The sequence below is a fragment of the Triturus cristatus genome, chromosome 7, assembly GCF_964204655.1.
Source record: "Triturus cristatus chromosome 7, aTriCri1.1, whole genome shotgun sequence".
Taxonomy (NCBI): Eukaryota; Metazoa; Chordata; class Amphibia; order Caudata; family Salamandridae; genus Triturus; species Triturus cristatus.
Genome location: NC_140590.1, coordinates 1,575,942,236 through 1,575,958,328, shown reverse-complemented (window position 1 = coordinate 1,575,958,328; position 16,093 = coordinate 1,575,942,236). Strand labels below are relative to the sequence as shown.

Sequence of the window (16,093 nt, the reverse complement as noted above, 5' to 3'; positions counted from 1 at the left end):
CCCCAGAAGATTGATCTGTTTACTTCTAATAGCCTAAATGCAAATACCTATTTGTTAGTAATAGGAATGGGTTTAAACACCAGCAGTGAATCTAGCTATCACTTACAGTCGCCTGAGGACATCAGCTTTCCTGATACACAACATCAATCATATAAATCTGCTGGAAACGGGGTGGGCAAGACCTGTGGTCCCCGGGCTGTTTTGAAGGCGAAGGCTCGCTGCTTTTGAATTGAATGTCTCTGTGTCTGCTGTGACTCAAACAAACATCACAGGTCTTTTGGACAGCAGGGGTTACTTAGAAGAACAAGCTTGTTCTAATGTCATATGTAACAATGTAATGATACAGCTCCCTAACCTTTCACTCTTGCATATACAGCTAGAGAATTTTAACTCAGAAGCTTATCCTAATACTCAATTTAGTTTGTCAATGTGAACTTTCTCTTTTATTAGGGTGATTTTGGTTCCTAACACAATTTATTCAAAACAGCAAATAGAAGAGAAAAATGTGTCTATTTAGGAATTGGTGAGGATTTCATTGTAAATATTTTTTTTGCATAAAATTGACAGTAAACAAGAATAGAGAAAGGCCCAGTGCCTCTTTACACAAGGTCAGCATTTAAACTTCTACACACTTTCATGCCATGTAGTAGGCAGCCTGATAACATGCTCATTAGCCTAGCGACCATGGAACGTGTACAATATTTTGGAAGGAAGTCTGCACAAAGTCCGAGTTTTGATTATAATGAAATGTTCCAAAATGAAATGTGAGAGAAGTGCTCTAACAGCAGGTTATCAGGTGTAAATTGAACCAGATTGAAGTCTGGAAATATAACAAATTGTTGGGTTATTATAAAAGTGGCCATGCGAGAGGCAAAGCATTACATATGTACCTTGGTGCAGTACCCTTTCTTCCTGGTGTAACATGTATGTGTTTGTGATGTTAGGTACCCTTACATCCAAGTTGATCAACAGAAAACATAAAGCCGCAACTTTTCCAAAATTGTTAATAGCAAATATCTTAAGAAGGGTTAAAACCCAAATATGAAATTTAAATTTTTTAATAGTAAATTGTATTTTTAGTGCAACTACAACTCTACATTTTTTCAAAATGTGCTTTGTTTGTTTACACTCCTAGTTACTACTCCAAGCACAAAGGAAAACTAAAGCACAGAGGTTCTGGCGTGCACCCTTACAAGTAAGTGCAACAGCAAGTTTCCCTTTCCCGACATATCTTGGCAAAAAAGATGAATTCATGTAGCAACTCATACTCCATGTCATCTGAAGGGATCTGAAAGTGGAATATTGGCTTTGAATCGAGACCGCTCTAATGCATACCATGGCTCGCATTCTGTAGGGTCGATCGCAAAAAAACATACATGAACTCCTTGGAAGGTGATATAGATGGGCTCTCAGGGTTTTGGGCACTTGCTGACAATGAGCCGTTTGGAGGTGGGGAAAACATATTGGAGATGGATCTACTACAAATGTTGATCCCTCCCTTGAAATGCAAAGTTTCACTAAGAAAAAGCGATGAACCTGATTTAACAATTAAATGCATTCTCTTCTGTATTTAGAAAGGACATGCAGGAAAAGGACAAGGTGTGGCTTCTTCGTGATCAGAGACGTAAGAAGAAACTACGCAAGCTGCTGAAGAGGCTAAAAAACAACGACACCTGCAGCATGCCGGGCTTGACCTGCTTCACGCATGACAACCAGCACTGGCAGACTGCCCCCTTTTGGACATGTAAGATTTTGCATTTACAAAGCAATGGGTTTTATTCTTTGACTACAACAATGATGAGTATATCGATAAACGTGTTAGCCTTCTGAACAATATGTTAAGAGTACATTCCCAATAAGAGTACATTCCTATTTACATATGCTATTCACCCAGTGGGTTCTATCAGCATTTTAATAATCAGTGATAACATTTACTAATCAAACAATGTCAGTGTAAGTGAAAATACCTAATTAGGCCTGTGGAATCATGCACTGTAAATATACAATCTATGAGTTGTCCTTCTAATCAGTATATGTGTGCACGAAAATGTTCCTCTTAGCAGATATTTTTGCTATTAAAGAGAAAAGCAAAATCCTCACAAATCTCACAACTAGGATCTGTATAGTTTATGATGGAGACCTCCCCTCAAAAACAAGAGATTGAGAAAAAAAGGTAAACACAGGTCATTACAGAGCTACGTGCTTTTTATTCACACCCCTACGCTGGCCTGGCATACGCCGGTCCAGCCCACTCCGCACACGCCTGCGGGGGGACGTCACAAGCTACATTTCCGCAATCTTCCCCACTGGCTGGGGTGACATGGTTGCGTCCACTGTCCACTACACTCCATACACCAGCAGTGCAGGTAGACATGGATATGTCTAAGGTCTGCATACTGAAGTCTGTCAATCACATTTCTGTCGCACTTGGCATTGTGTACCTTCTCATTCATGGGTCACTTGCCTCCGTCGCACATGCCTGGTTCTCACCTCTCCCCACATTCCGCTAGTGTGTGGCTGAGGTGCCATGCAGTTGATGGCTCATGTACATGGCTAGCCCAGGTTGCCACAGTAAGTTGTGCTGTCGTGTCTGGGGGGTGGGCTTGTTGTTTGGCATGTTGGATGTGAGTCTGTGATGTGTGCATTCCCAGAGTTGTGATTTGCATGATTGTAGATTTGGGGGGTGTGGTGTGTTTATTTGGTACTTGCCAACCAGCAGTGCATTTCCATGGGTGCCATCCTGTTAGCGCTGTTTGGTGATGGACTGTGATTAGGGGTAGGAATCATGCACACTGCCTGGGTAGTTGACGACGACGTTGGTGGCGATTCCCAGGTGGTCCACTGTTGCCTGCACATTGATGGAATGTGTGTGCTTTCTGTTGAGGTAATTGTGTGCAGTGTCACCAGGGGGCACAAGTAGAACATGTGTGCAGTCAATTGCCCCCTGACATGTGCGGGAAGGCAGCTATGGCATAGACGCCTTGCTTGGTCTCCAGCTGTTCATGCGCAGTGTGGGGGGAGTATGGGTACTGGGTAACCAAGCTGATGATGGCATCGAGACAGTTGTCATGGACTTGGATTGTGCTGGCTGTGGGACTCATCCAACTCTGGCATTTGTTGGTTGGAAGGTCCCAGAGGCCAACAGGTGCAGCACAGCCAGCAGCTTTGTCTGCGGAGGGATGTTGGTTGCCTGCTGTGTTGGTACCGTCGGCCTGTGGGCAGTGGTGGTCAGGATGCGTAGTATGGTTGTCCTTTTGAGCCTGTGGTGGGCAATGACATTCCCTGGTGTTGGGTCTGTGAGGTTAGTGCCTTTTCAGGAGGTCGCTGACTTTGTCGGCGCTGCCTCAGTGTTGGTGTTGGCAGGAGTCCGGGGGGGGGCCTGGGGGTGGTGGCAGAGGGTGTTGTGGCCCTGTTGGGGCTCCGAGCTGCATGATCAGTGGATCCATGGCATCTGTTGTTCTTCAGGTGTGGCTGTGGTCTGGGCTCCCTTTTCTGGTGCCGGTTGTAGTCCGGCTTTGCACCAGGTCAGAGCAGGTGTTAATTTCCTGCTGCTAACGCGCCTTATCGATTGTTTTGTGATCTTATCGCAGATCAGGCTGGTCGTTGAGAATGGTGAGGTGTGGTGTTGTCGCTGATTTTTCCTCGGGAATGCCTACTCTGCATCTCATTATCCATAGCGATGTTTTTTTAGGATTCTCTCGCCTGAAAACTGGTGATATGGGCTGTTAGCACTGGCTTGTGAATGGGGCGGTAAATTTATCACGCGTTTGGCTGCTATAAAGTGCCGATAACTCTGCGATAGGTCCTTGAGAACATGCCCCATCATCTTTGTAATTCCAAAGAACACCACAGGTTTTGGTTTGAAGAATTGTTTCACAGCCAACAGAGATGTGTTTCGTGGATGGAGTAGCTTTTTCAAGGCTCAAAAGCAAATAATTACAAGTTTCTCTTATATTTTCATACAGAGTATTCTTCCAGTTCTTTTCCCCAAATCACTGATGGTGGTTGTCATTGTTATTCGGTGTAACATTTAAATGCTTCTATACCTATAATAAGGTCCTATGGGCCATATGTATCAAGCAAAATTGCGATAGCCAACTCTGAAATTCGCCGAATTTCGGCGTTTGCGATCGCAATTTTGCTAAGTGGTATGTATGAAGGCAAATCTACGTGCAAAATAAGGAATCGCAAAATTTGCGATTCCTTATTTTGCAATTGCATTTAAGGAATCGCACATTTTGCGATTCCTTAAATGCAATGTAAGAAGCACCAAAAAAGTGCAATTTGGCCTTAAGGAATCGCAAAATTAGCGATTCCTTATTTTGCAATTGCATTTAAGGAATCGCAAATTTTGCGATTCCTTAAATGCAATGTAAGAAGCACCTAAAAAGTGCAATTTGGCCTACAGGTTGGTGGTAATTTGCGATTTCTTTCAAAAATTTATATTTTTGCATTTTTCAAAGTGGCATGTGGCGCACACACATGCCCTTAGGGGGCCCCACATGTGCACCCATGCTCATTTCAGGGGTGCAACAGGGTGTCCTTTTGACACCCTGGCACACTTGAAATTGCATTCTCAATTTGCGATTCTCTAATTGAGAATAGCAAATTGAGAATGTCTTCCCATTCATTCCTATGGGCCTCCCTAAATGGGGAGGTATCACAATTAAGGAATATATAGGATTCGCAAAATGTATTGCAAATCCTACATACATAGCGTTTTGCGATTCTGAAATAGCGATTCCCAGAAATTCGCTATTTGAGAATCGCAAAACCTAACATTGATACATATGGCCCTATATCTTTTAATCTCACATGCATTTCCACATCTTACCAATAACTTGCCAAAAGACGGATGAGGAAATTATCACATAAGGAAGTTTACCACCTCTTGGTCAAATAACAAAAGTACCATCTAGATGGTTAATTTAGCAAGAGAAGGAGAGAGTGAGCAGTGGAGCCAACTTCTCATCTAGAGAGAAACAGTACTTCGATCAGCAACAGGGATGTCCTAGTATTACAGATAACTACTGTGTTCCCCATTACAATTTGGAAAAAAAAGAATGAGCGAAAATTGGAGACACTGGTAATTAGAAACTTGTATATCTTTTTAATGAATGTGGATATAGGTGTCAAGGCTCACACACCAAGTAAGGAGGACCCATCTAACTCTAAAAAATTCTCTGTTGCACTCAGCAACACTAGAAGCCCCAGGAGAGACATATCCATCACGGCTCAACTCACACTCTGTTGTACAGAGTAGAAATCTGACTTTTTTTTAAATCCAGGAACATCACCTGACACCCTTGATATGCAAGTCCAGATGCGACAATTTGACTATGGACCTGATTTAGAGTTCGGCGGACAGGTCACTCTACCTTATAGCTGACGGATTTCCCGTCCACTGTATTCCAATTGTCAGCAGATATAATTCACTTGTAATACTGCGGATGGGATATCTGTCACGTTTGTGATGGAGTAACCCATCCACCGTACTCTAAATCAGGCCCTATCTATCCTTCCGCAGTGGACAAAGTGGTATATCAGCCTCAGGGCTCCAGCCTGCGGAGCCAGATAAATCCAATAACAATGATCACCTGGAGGGGGTAGACATCCATTACAACGCACAATGCAAGTCGTTACAACGCGTTGTTACATCGCATGCCATTACAACACATGTCATTACAACGACTTGCTGTAGGGGGCAGAAGGTGTTGGATTTGTTGGATTTTCAATCTAACACCTTCCCTACTGTTGCACACACTGGAGTTGGAATAGTAAATTATACTATTCCAAACTCCAGCACCCTCCTACAGCAAGTTGTTGTAATGACTTGCGTTGCAATGGCATGCGATGCAACAACACTTCGTTGTAACGACTTGCGTTGTATTGGCATTCGTTGTAAAGAGTGCTATTCCCTGGAGGATGTCTACAAAAATATAGGTTAGACAGCTAGAAATTCTGGTGCTGGAATACGTGGCATTTAATGTGACCATTCAACAGTGACATTTAAACTGTGAAATGTTGGCCAAAATGAAAACGTCATTAGTACCACACAACATAGAAAAATGCATCCCCTGCTGAATCATTAATTAGTGGGGTTGTATGACACAACCATGCTTTCCTTTCCCACGCATTCCTTAACAACACAGGTGGAACAACGAATGCGTCTGAACCACGCATTACATTTACAACGCAAGTTGTTACAACAACTTGCCTAAGGGGGGCTCTAGAATTTGAAATAGTATAATTTACTGTTCCAACTCCAGTCCTTCAACTGTAGGGAAAGCTTGGACTTGAAAGTCCAACTCCCCTTTACCTAATGCATGTCGTTGTAACAACTTGCTTTGTAAATAGTATGCGTGGTTCAGATGCATTTGTTGTTCCGCCCACGTTGCAAAGGCAGCGCGTTGTTCGGCAGTCGTGGTATTTGCTGTTTTCCATTAGTGGTCAATGTTGGTGGGCTGCTCTCATACAGGCTGTCAGTGCGCACCTCATCGTTCTCCATCCAGAGACCATGCATTGCAGCTGAACACTAGAATGAATATGTAAGACCTTTGAGAAGAGCACCAGAATTTAGCAGCCTTGGTACTTAAAATCCCTCCTAAGCCCATGGCAGGTTAAGCAGCCTCACCAGAGCTGCAGTGGACAAGTAGATAAAATAAAATATATATTCCACAGGCAAGTGGAGTTAATAATTGAACAGGCTGTAGCATCTCGCTGTGGTTTGGTATGTACCTTATCTGCAGTCAATCTATTGATAGTCGTTAATTAGTACTCAACTCAATTAATCTGATGGCGCGAACCTCAAACCTAAAGAGTAATTTCTGAGCCTCAGCAAGGAGTAACATTATCATAACATGCTCATCAACATCTTTGACGCTAATTAACAAATGTGGAAATCAAGCTGATGCCATTAGACAGGTATAAATGGCACATGAGTTTGTATCTGACCTTTCACAACCACCAATGTCCGATTTCAGTGGATGGCGGCCTGTGGACCTAAAGGGTTTAAAAGAAATTCTGCATTGCCATCCTTTCTACTTTTAAGGTCACTTCTCTTAAATCAAATAAAAATATGTTCATTTAACTTTAAATTAAATTAGTCGCAATTTTATGACGAGCAGAATTTTATTAGACAATGACTAAAACATTGTCTCCATCAATTAAATAGAGAAGCAAAACCCACTAAAGAACCAAAGTGACGATTAAATCTGGGCTGGAAAAGCAAAATAATGGATTGTATGATCATGTAAACAGTTCCAAATTCATTAGTATCCACCGTATCATGAGAACCATTAACAAAAAGTGTGACAGCAACGACCAACATTTATATTCACGATTTTTTTTATCAATTCAGAAAATTGCGTTAATTTATGATTTTGTGATGCCTTGTGGGATTTAGAAGGCATTTGTAACTATGTTCAACTAAACCACCAATGATACCACTGTTCGGTTAAAAAAAGGGAAGAATTTGGATGAGTTTTAGTCAAAAGCGTTCATCCATCAAAGCTTCTGAAAAGAATCCACAAATGGGCCAAATAGACCCTGAAGGCAAGGCTTTCCCACCTTACATGTATTATGGACAGAAGTTAGAGGAGAGATTACAAAGTGGAGTGGCAATGCATTACACCTGGTACTTCTGGAATTTCAGGAACATTCAGACTTCCAAAAAAGACACAACGGAACAGAAGAACGGACTTGAAAAGGTCCTTCTTATTTATGAGCAACCAGTGAAGTATGCACAGCACGGGAGGCACATTGTTATATTTTTTATGACCCAGCATTGTTTATGAAAAGATTGCAAGGAAAACACAGTATTCAAAAAAACTTTGATTGAAGAAGGATACAATGTGATGCTGTTAAATTCAGAAAGCAAGTTTTAGTTGTATTTGAGTTTCACAGGCAAAATATGAAATTAAGCAACAAGTAAAAAACTAATTTTAATTTCAGGCTTCTAAATTATTTTGTGCTGGCCTCTTTGATTTTAGTGTTAGGATATCAATGTAATCTATACTCCCTTATTTTATTCCAAATTTTTAAAGCACTGAGGCACAAACATCCTCAAAATACAAATGAGATTAACATTTTGACTCATTGCCTAATCCAGTATTGTGTTTTAAAGTATTTGGGATTTAGATTTGAAAAACTGGCAGTACTTGCCTTCTTCTCAGTAATCCAAAATGTTTATGAGCCTAGGCTATGGAGCCTGTTTCTCCAAGTTATTTTAGGTATGCTAGTTCACCTTAGTTTGGAAAAAATGTAAGAGGAAAATCTCAAATTTTATTTAGAGAATTTCCTACTGGTGTAATTTTACCCTTGTACATTTGCAATCTGTGACGAGAGAAATAAGGCAAAGTTGGTGCAATTTCCAGAGTCATAATGCAGGTATATTGACAGCTCTTTGGGATTTCGGTGTGGCTCTGTGTATAAATGATTGAGAACACCCAAATACTACTGTGTGTGTTTCCAGGCATTAAAGAAGCAATTTCGAGAATGGTGTCACAATAGGCAATACAGCCCAAGTACACATCATCAAACCAAGGGACATTCCAGAACCATTACTGATGGTAAATGTTCATGGTTCAATTATTTTTATTAGGTTTTTAATTTTTCAATGTAGTAATACAATACTACAAGCACTACATACATTAAGAGAGATTAATTCAGTATCTTTAAAAAAAGAAAAGAAAATATTTGGTATTACATAGTTGGGTTAATCTTGGGGAAGTCCAACTTAGAGGTGGAAGAAAGAGGAATATATGAGCGGAAAACACGATTAGGCAAATGGGGAAATAGAGGGAATGCTAGTTAGGGGCTGTAAGTACTTTGAGGCCAGATCCTAGTGTTGGCCACCATGCGTCTTTTTATTCCCTATCAAGCGAGGGAGGACACAGGAGGAGTGGACTGATGTGAGATGACAGGGGGTACTCTTCTGTATGCTCTTTGAATTGTGGTGTCCCTGGATGGTAAAATGTTCATGATGTAAGTTTGGGTTAGAGGATACATTTTTTAACTGGATGGTTCTATCTTCTTGAAGATAGTTTCCGACATTAGAAATAGTGCCAAATATTTTCCTGTCAAGGGTAGGGAGGAAAAAAAGGTCTACCCATGGGGAAAAGGGTTTTCATCATGGAGAAAATAAAATACAAAAGTCAAATGTGCGAATGCAAACTTGTGTCAAATTTCCATTAGCAGATTTTCAAGCTGGTGAGACATCCCCATGCATACATTTAGGCATGTGGGGAATCTTGGGCAACTATGACTGGTGTAGTGTTCAAGGTGTGCTTCAGAGATTAACTGTGAATCCCTGATAAATCAGAAATGTGCTTCAATATAGCACTGGCAGCTACTCTCAAATGCTTTTTTCCTGGCTCTTGTGAGGCGAAATAGTGTACAAATATGGTTGCATTTGATTGGGAATAACTCTAATTTGATTTCTGTTTTGAGTATTTCTGTTTTTTGTCGATGCAAGCAAAGAAGGTTTACATGAACATTCCTTTGCCTCGCCTGACCTACAAATAAGTTATGGCCTGTCCTCTTTAAAAGCAATATATCCAAGGTTTAACATAGTGCTTTAAAACTTAGCAGGAGGGTGTACCTCAATTGTATACGTTTGCAGCCCACCAATTAAATAGGCGGAGTTGAAACAAATAAATCTCTTTTTTAATTTACAGTGGGCCCTTTCTGTGCCTGTACCAGTGCCAACAACAACACATATTGGTGCATGAGAACAATTAATGAGACACACAATTTCCTGTTTTGTGAATTTGCTACCGGGTTCCTGGAGTACTTCGACCTCAACACCGATCCATATCAGGTAATATTAGAACAAGGCAAAATGCCCAAAAGCTAATTTTAAAAGCCATTCATTTGGGGGCGCGGCTCTTTTAGATTAGGGGATAGCACGAACATGTAATTGTTGAAAGAACTGAAATTCATCTAATATTACATTTCTTGTTTTTTTCCTGCAGACCTTTAGTATGTCAGTTGGCTGGAAAGTGTTTTATATTTGTTGACTTGTACAACGTTTAGATTTATCTTAACAAGTTGCATACACAACTCACGAAACATTTTTCGTTGCGCTCTGTATTGTCGAAGTAGTTTTGTGGAAATGGTAATATCTGACAAGAAGGTTTGTAAATATTTAAGTAGACGGAATGCAGCGGCAGTGACAACATCGCATTACCATAAAACAACACCACAATAAAGTAAGTCCGATACAGCAAAATAACACCACCAGTGGCGAAGTGTCATCACTGAATCTGGGGCCCTTTTCCAAAGCATGAACAGTGACTGACAGGCAGATCAAAGGTCAGTCTGAGAGACACTCATCATTCAGGGTCAGGCATCCAGGAGTTTTACACCTGAGCCAAGGTTTGCCAGGGTAAAAATCCCACAGACTTGAGGACATTGACATCATCAGCCCGGCAAAGCCCATTGAGGCCTCCCACTAATGACACGGGGCGTTACTGAAAGCCACGGCCCTTGCAGGGAAGAGCGGTGAGGCCGGGTTGGGGGTGGGGGGAGGGGGGTTTGCCAGACGACCACGAGGGAAAATTAAATAAATAATTAATTTTCCCTAGTTGTCGTCTGTTGAAATTCACCCCCACACGCCCACCCCTCTTTCCTAAACAGGCCACGGCTAGGTACTGAGAAAATCCGCCTTGGGAGATTTTGATTTATGGTTTGAAGTGCCCAGGACTGATGGTCTATCAACGACTTCTCACACCACCCTTTCCCAACTCATCACAGAGTGGGTGGGATAAGCAAGTGTTATTGACCTCACCCCGTGATGAGTTAGGGAAAGGTCTCCTCTCATTGGCTAACCCTTGGCCAGGTTAGAGGAGGCAATAGGACTTTCCATTTTCTCCTTGTCTCGCTGAAGCCTCCAGCTCCTTCCTGGGCTGTCGTGCTTCTCCTTCCTGCCACCTGCTGTCCTGCCTTCACTGCTTGAATATTTGGCTGCTTGTGTTTATGTATGAAAGTTTGTGAATTTGTGTGTGTTGTGAATGAATGTGTTCAAGTGTATGTGTATGTGCTTGTGACTGGGTGATATGAGTATGTGTGTGTGCTTCTGAATGGAATATTTGCACACGTGTGATTGTGAATGGCTCGGTGCCTGGGTGCTTGTGGATGAGTGGCACTCAGTATGCACTGGTGTGCCCGCCCAACTACTCCTCTAAATTACCAGCTACCACTAAACAACATGCCTACACAATACAACAAAAAATGTACAACAGAGTAGAACACACCAGCACAACACTGATGAAACACCACAACACAAAAATACAAATCATTAAAACATGAGAGCTTTCCTACATAAAACCACACTAGTCCAACAACCACATTAAACCACATAGCTGCAGAACAATAACACAACAGTATAAAAACAGATCAAAATAACACAATAATACACCAAATCAAAACAGAAAAAGAATACAACAATCACATTGTTTTTGATGCATTTGCCTTCCATTTTGCAGTTTTGGTTGTGTTTTATTGTGGTTCTGAAGTGTTTTGATTTTGTGATATGTTGTGTTGCTGTGCTATTTTATTGTTGCGTTTTGTGGTGTATTTTTGATTTGTTGAAATGTTCCTCATTTTTGTTGTAGTAGTGTCTTCTGAGTTATTATTGTGTTGTATTGTTTTGGTACCATTACTCTTTTGTTTGATTTGATATGTTATCTTCAAAGATGTCTACTTGTGACTTTGTCATCTTATTGTATTTTATTGTTATATGTTATGATGTTTGTGTTGCGTTGTTTTGTGGTGTTTTCCATTGTTACATCGCGTTACGTTGTGTTGTGTTTTTGTGTTGTGTGTTGTTGGTTAGTGCTATTATGTGGTGCTGCCTTATGATTTGGTTGTTTTGTATCGTATGTTGTTATGGTATTGTTCTTTTATTGTGTTAATGTACTCCCTTGTTATGTTTTGTTGTGATTTGTAGTTCATTGGTATATTTTAACAAATGCTGCTTGTTTCAAGCCAAAAGCCGTACATACAATAAAGCTGCAGTACAAAATAACCAATTACCACAGTCAGAAGTGGTTCCATACCACTGCCAGAGCCCTACCACTTCGTATGACTTGTCAAAAACGATGGTGTGTACCATGCATTAGATTCATTTTTCCATGCTCCCTTTATATGGACCTGACCTATTAGTTCAATACTATGGTAACATGTATTTTGCACAAATATCCATGTTATGTATTTATATAGAAACGTAACAATGTTGGTCCTCTCAAACTGCAGATAGGACATTTTTGAGGATGCGCTGCTTGGGTTCAAGTTCAACCAATTTGAAATAGCCAACAGGTTCACTAAAAATCAGATGTGGACGATAACGTTTTCCCTTTTTGTATCTTTGCTAAAAAGTCCGAAAGGATTAGGAGAACCCAGAGCATGGTGGAATGACTAAACAGCTCATCGGTACCCCATGCTTGCTTGTTAACTAACTGCCCATTCCATTAATGGAACTATGCAGCCTATAGGAGTCTAAAAATATTTACATAATCCTGAATCACTCCAGCCACTTTACTCCGCTCTCTGCTGCTGGCCCTGAAGATTTATGCTCTAGCAATCCCATTGGATACATTCTTGTAAGTAGTGCTTCAAAGTGATGAACTGACATTGGAATCAATTCGTGACTGCAGTATCAATTCTTGAAAATGTCCTTCATAAAAGATTCCATCATAGTTTCTTTTTACGCACAAAATCTATGGCATTGCTCATGCTCCAATAGACTACATTGGTATCACTGACTTTTACATCATCTTTAAGAATAAGTGGTGAGTATCCAATTAGTGTCAAATTATTACCTATCATCATGGCCAGCTTTCAGAAGAATACAGGCACAATTGATAACTGGTTTACTTTGGCCTAAGATGCCTAATTTCTTAAGGAAAAATATGTCAGAAATACTGATGTATTTTGGGTACCCAAATAAATACTGACTATTTGGTCCAGTAATATCTCTAGGTTTAATGGTGCTGCTAAAGTGGGAATTAGGACAGCAAGCAAACACATTCGAGTTTGGGTCCTAGCGCTTGGGTAACTCGGTACACTGGGCTAGCGCCGTTCCTATACAACATATATAAAAATATAAAACTATAAGCCTGATGCATGCAGGATATTTGGCTATTGTGCACTTATCCATAGGCATGCAGTCGTCAAGCGAGTTCCAAAAAGAGCAATGCTAGTCTCCACACGTCCCTGAACCAACAGCCAACCATGCAAGGATATTATACTGGTCAGAGCACAAGCAGGGAAAGTGGACTGTGACAAGAGAAAGAGAACAGAGACCCTGGGGATCTTCACTCTGCTTGTTGTTATAGGTGGGCTCAATCTGCACTGCTGAAGTGTTGATATCTAAAATGAGGAATAACGCTTTAGTAATTCACCATCATAAATCCAGTTAACTATTCCTGATACGGCATATGATGTACATCATAACAATCTCTGTAATTCCGACTCTCTATAAATGGTTGAAATTCTGACCTTTTTGGTTGAAATACAAATGAGCCTCTTTAATATGTGCAACATTAACCTGAGCTATAATACATATTCCTACATAGGAAACTACCTTCAATGTTTTTGTAAGTATTTTTGAGATCCAGATGTTTATCAATGAAACAAGTTCATAAGTTGTAACATAGTTTATTAGTGTTCACACTCCTCCCAACAAACAATTATTTCTCACTTCAGTGGCAATTCCTTACTCCATATGATTCAAAGGACAATATAAACAGTCTGTACAAGTGAGTATTCCTCCAACACTCTTATCGACTAATAAGTGCAGAGTTCACAATCTTTGGAATGATACCTCCAATAATATTGTACACGATCAGAGTCTAAATCCGTTATCTGAAGTATTGTTTCAGAATACTTCTCCAACACGTCATCAAATACTCCAGGTGATAGTTCTCTGGTCAACCAGGATTCCGACTGTAGCAATTAAACATCTTGATTGCCTAGCAAGGGACACTTTGAAATTAAAAAAGACTTCTACTCCATGAACCCAAGCTGGCATGCACCATTGCAAGCCTTGTGAGAGTTTAGTGCTGCTCAGAGACATGTATTTTGGGTTAACTTCACTTGCAAGCATCATAGACTTGAACCCTCATACCACTCCCACACTCAGTGTGCACCACTGACCTTCCCATCCAAGAGTCCAAAGGTGAGTCTGGGACATCACAGCATTAAACACTGGCTGGCCTTGGAAGGTTCTTTGCAACTGAAGTGGTGAAAATCCTTTGATACTTAATGGAACTAAATTAGAGCTAGTAACAACATGTCTATTTTAGCCTTGTCTTCAGCTGAATGTTCAGGGTTGACGCTGCTGTTTGTGGAAAGCTACTCTTGTGCTATAGCAGGCATTTGTTTACCTGCTGATAATATAAAGCTGATCCGTCATTGGCCAAGCTACTAAAAGACAGCCTTGGTGGATCCATAGTAGAGGGTCTCCGAGTAGCCTCAACATAGGCGTAAACTTTGAATGGATGTCTTTAACTGCCAAATGAGCCATATACATGAATTAACTCATCCATTTTATGATTGTTCGAGCGCGTGGAGACCAAACAGGCTTTGAGGTGCTGACGCAGACAGAAGAGAGCCAAGTAACAGAGCTAAACAAAATTAACAAAACGGAAATGGTTTTATTAATGCATTGATATTGGTATCCATCATTTTTAAAGGGCAGCCTCCACCTAAATAGCTTTCTTGCCACTTTACCAACCAATTATTAATAAAGGTATAATTATCAATCAAAAAGAAAGGTTTTTAAACCTTTTCTAAATTTAAGATGTTCAGCCTCTTTGCGAAGATGTATTGGAAGTAATTTCAACTTTTGACTGCAGCCACGGAGAAAGCCCGCTCTTCCTATCTCAACAATCAAATTTTAGGTACACATGGTCTTAAACATCGCAAAGGAATGTACTGGGAGCCAATGAATTTGCTTCCTGACCTGTGTTTTGATCTAATTGAAGATGGACTAGCTGGTCTTAGGAGAATGACACTCCCATAATCGATTCACGACTGTATCATTCCACTAATGTTAGCTAGTCTTACTAAGTTATCATTCAAAAAAGGGAAAATTTGGTAGAGTATCTTGAGAACAAAGAGGCATAATTTTGATGAATGTGCAACATATGAAGCTGTGCCTAGATCTGAGTCAATCTGTGTACTGAGACTACACACAAATGTTGCTGGGGGGAGAGGGGGGTCTCAAGGCACGTTCTTGATTCTTCTCAATTCCAAAGGGGATTATTACAGCCAGGTAGCATATGCTCCCCTGTTGGATCCCTTTTAATTCTGGTTATTCTGAGCAAGAACAGAGTGGTTCAGAGCTGCAAGCATGACAGAAAGTGCCAACCAAGTACATTGGTCAATTCTAATCTTTCTTGGCTGTAAAAAGGCCTGTGCATGGGACAGTGGCCTGAAACTGAATTTGTTGCTCCACAGGCAGCTTCGGGCTCTCTGATGCATGATCAAATGTATGAAAACACCACACTGTTCTGATGAACAAATTATAGAACCAATGGACAAAGCGATGGCATGCACAAATCACGACCAGTACAATAGTCAGTCTTGGAAATCACACACGCTAGGATCACCAAGGAATGCATGGGCCTGGGGAAAAAAAGAACAACTTTCCTCACGGTGCAAAGCAGACCAAAGTAAATGTTTGTCACTAGAAAAACTGGCTTCAATGAGGCCTCTGAATCTAGCACCACCACAGGGACTTAAGTTCAGCAGCCAGCATGGGAGCAAAACCTCATGCAGACTGGCTTGAGAGTATTGCCTCAGTCGGTAATGGATTTGCCCAGGATCATCAGTGTTGCCCATGCAAAAATGAATGGACTCCAAGTAATCTCTGTGAGTGCTGCAGCAAACGCCACTCCACGCCACAACAGCTTTAGACACCCTAACAGAGGAGAGAGAGGAGAGTGTGCAGATGTCAAGATAGGGAACATTTAAACCATTTCAGGGCAGAACCCTCAATGTCAATTTCTCCAAAGCTCTGAGTAAGGATCTCATGATCCACGGTGTCCTATGCAACAGAGATATCCAATATGATCCCTCCAGCCACTCT

General features: G+C 40.9%; 1 protein-coding gene across 6 annotated transcripts in view; it reads left to right on the top strand.

Annotated features, from left to right (window-relative positions):
* The window catches only part of SULF2 (sulfatase 2), a 365,924-nt gene that overhangs the window by 336,640 nt on the left and 13,191 nt on the right, over positions 1-16,093 (top strand). For all 6 annotated transcript variants that reach the window (XM_085619425.1, XM_085619422.1, XM_085619421.1 and 3 more), the window contains exons 15-17: positions 1,136-1,195; positions 1,575-1,744; positions 9,678-9,820. In XM_085619425.1, coding sequence (XP_085475551.1) covers positions 1,136-1,195; positions 1,575-1,744; positions 9,678-9,820 — 373 coding nt within the window. The remainder of the gene's footprint in view (positions 1-1,135; positions 1,196-1,574; positions 1,745-9,677; positions 9,821-16,093) is intronic.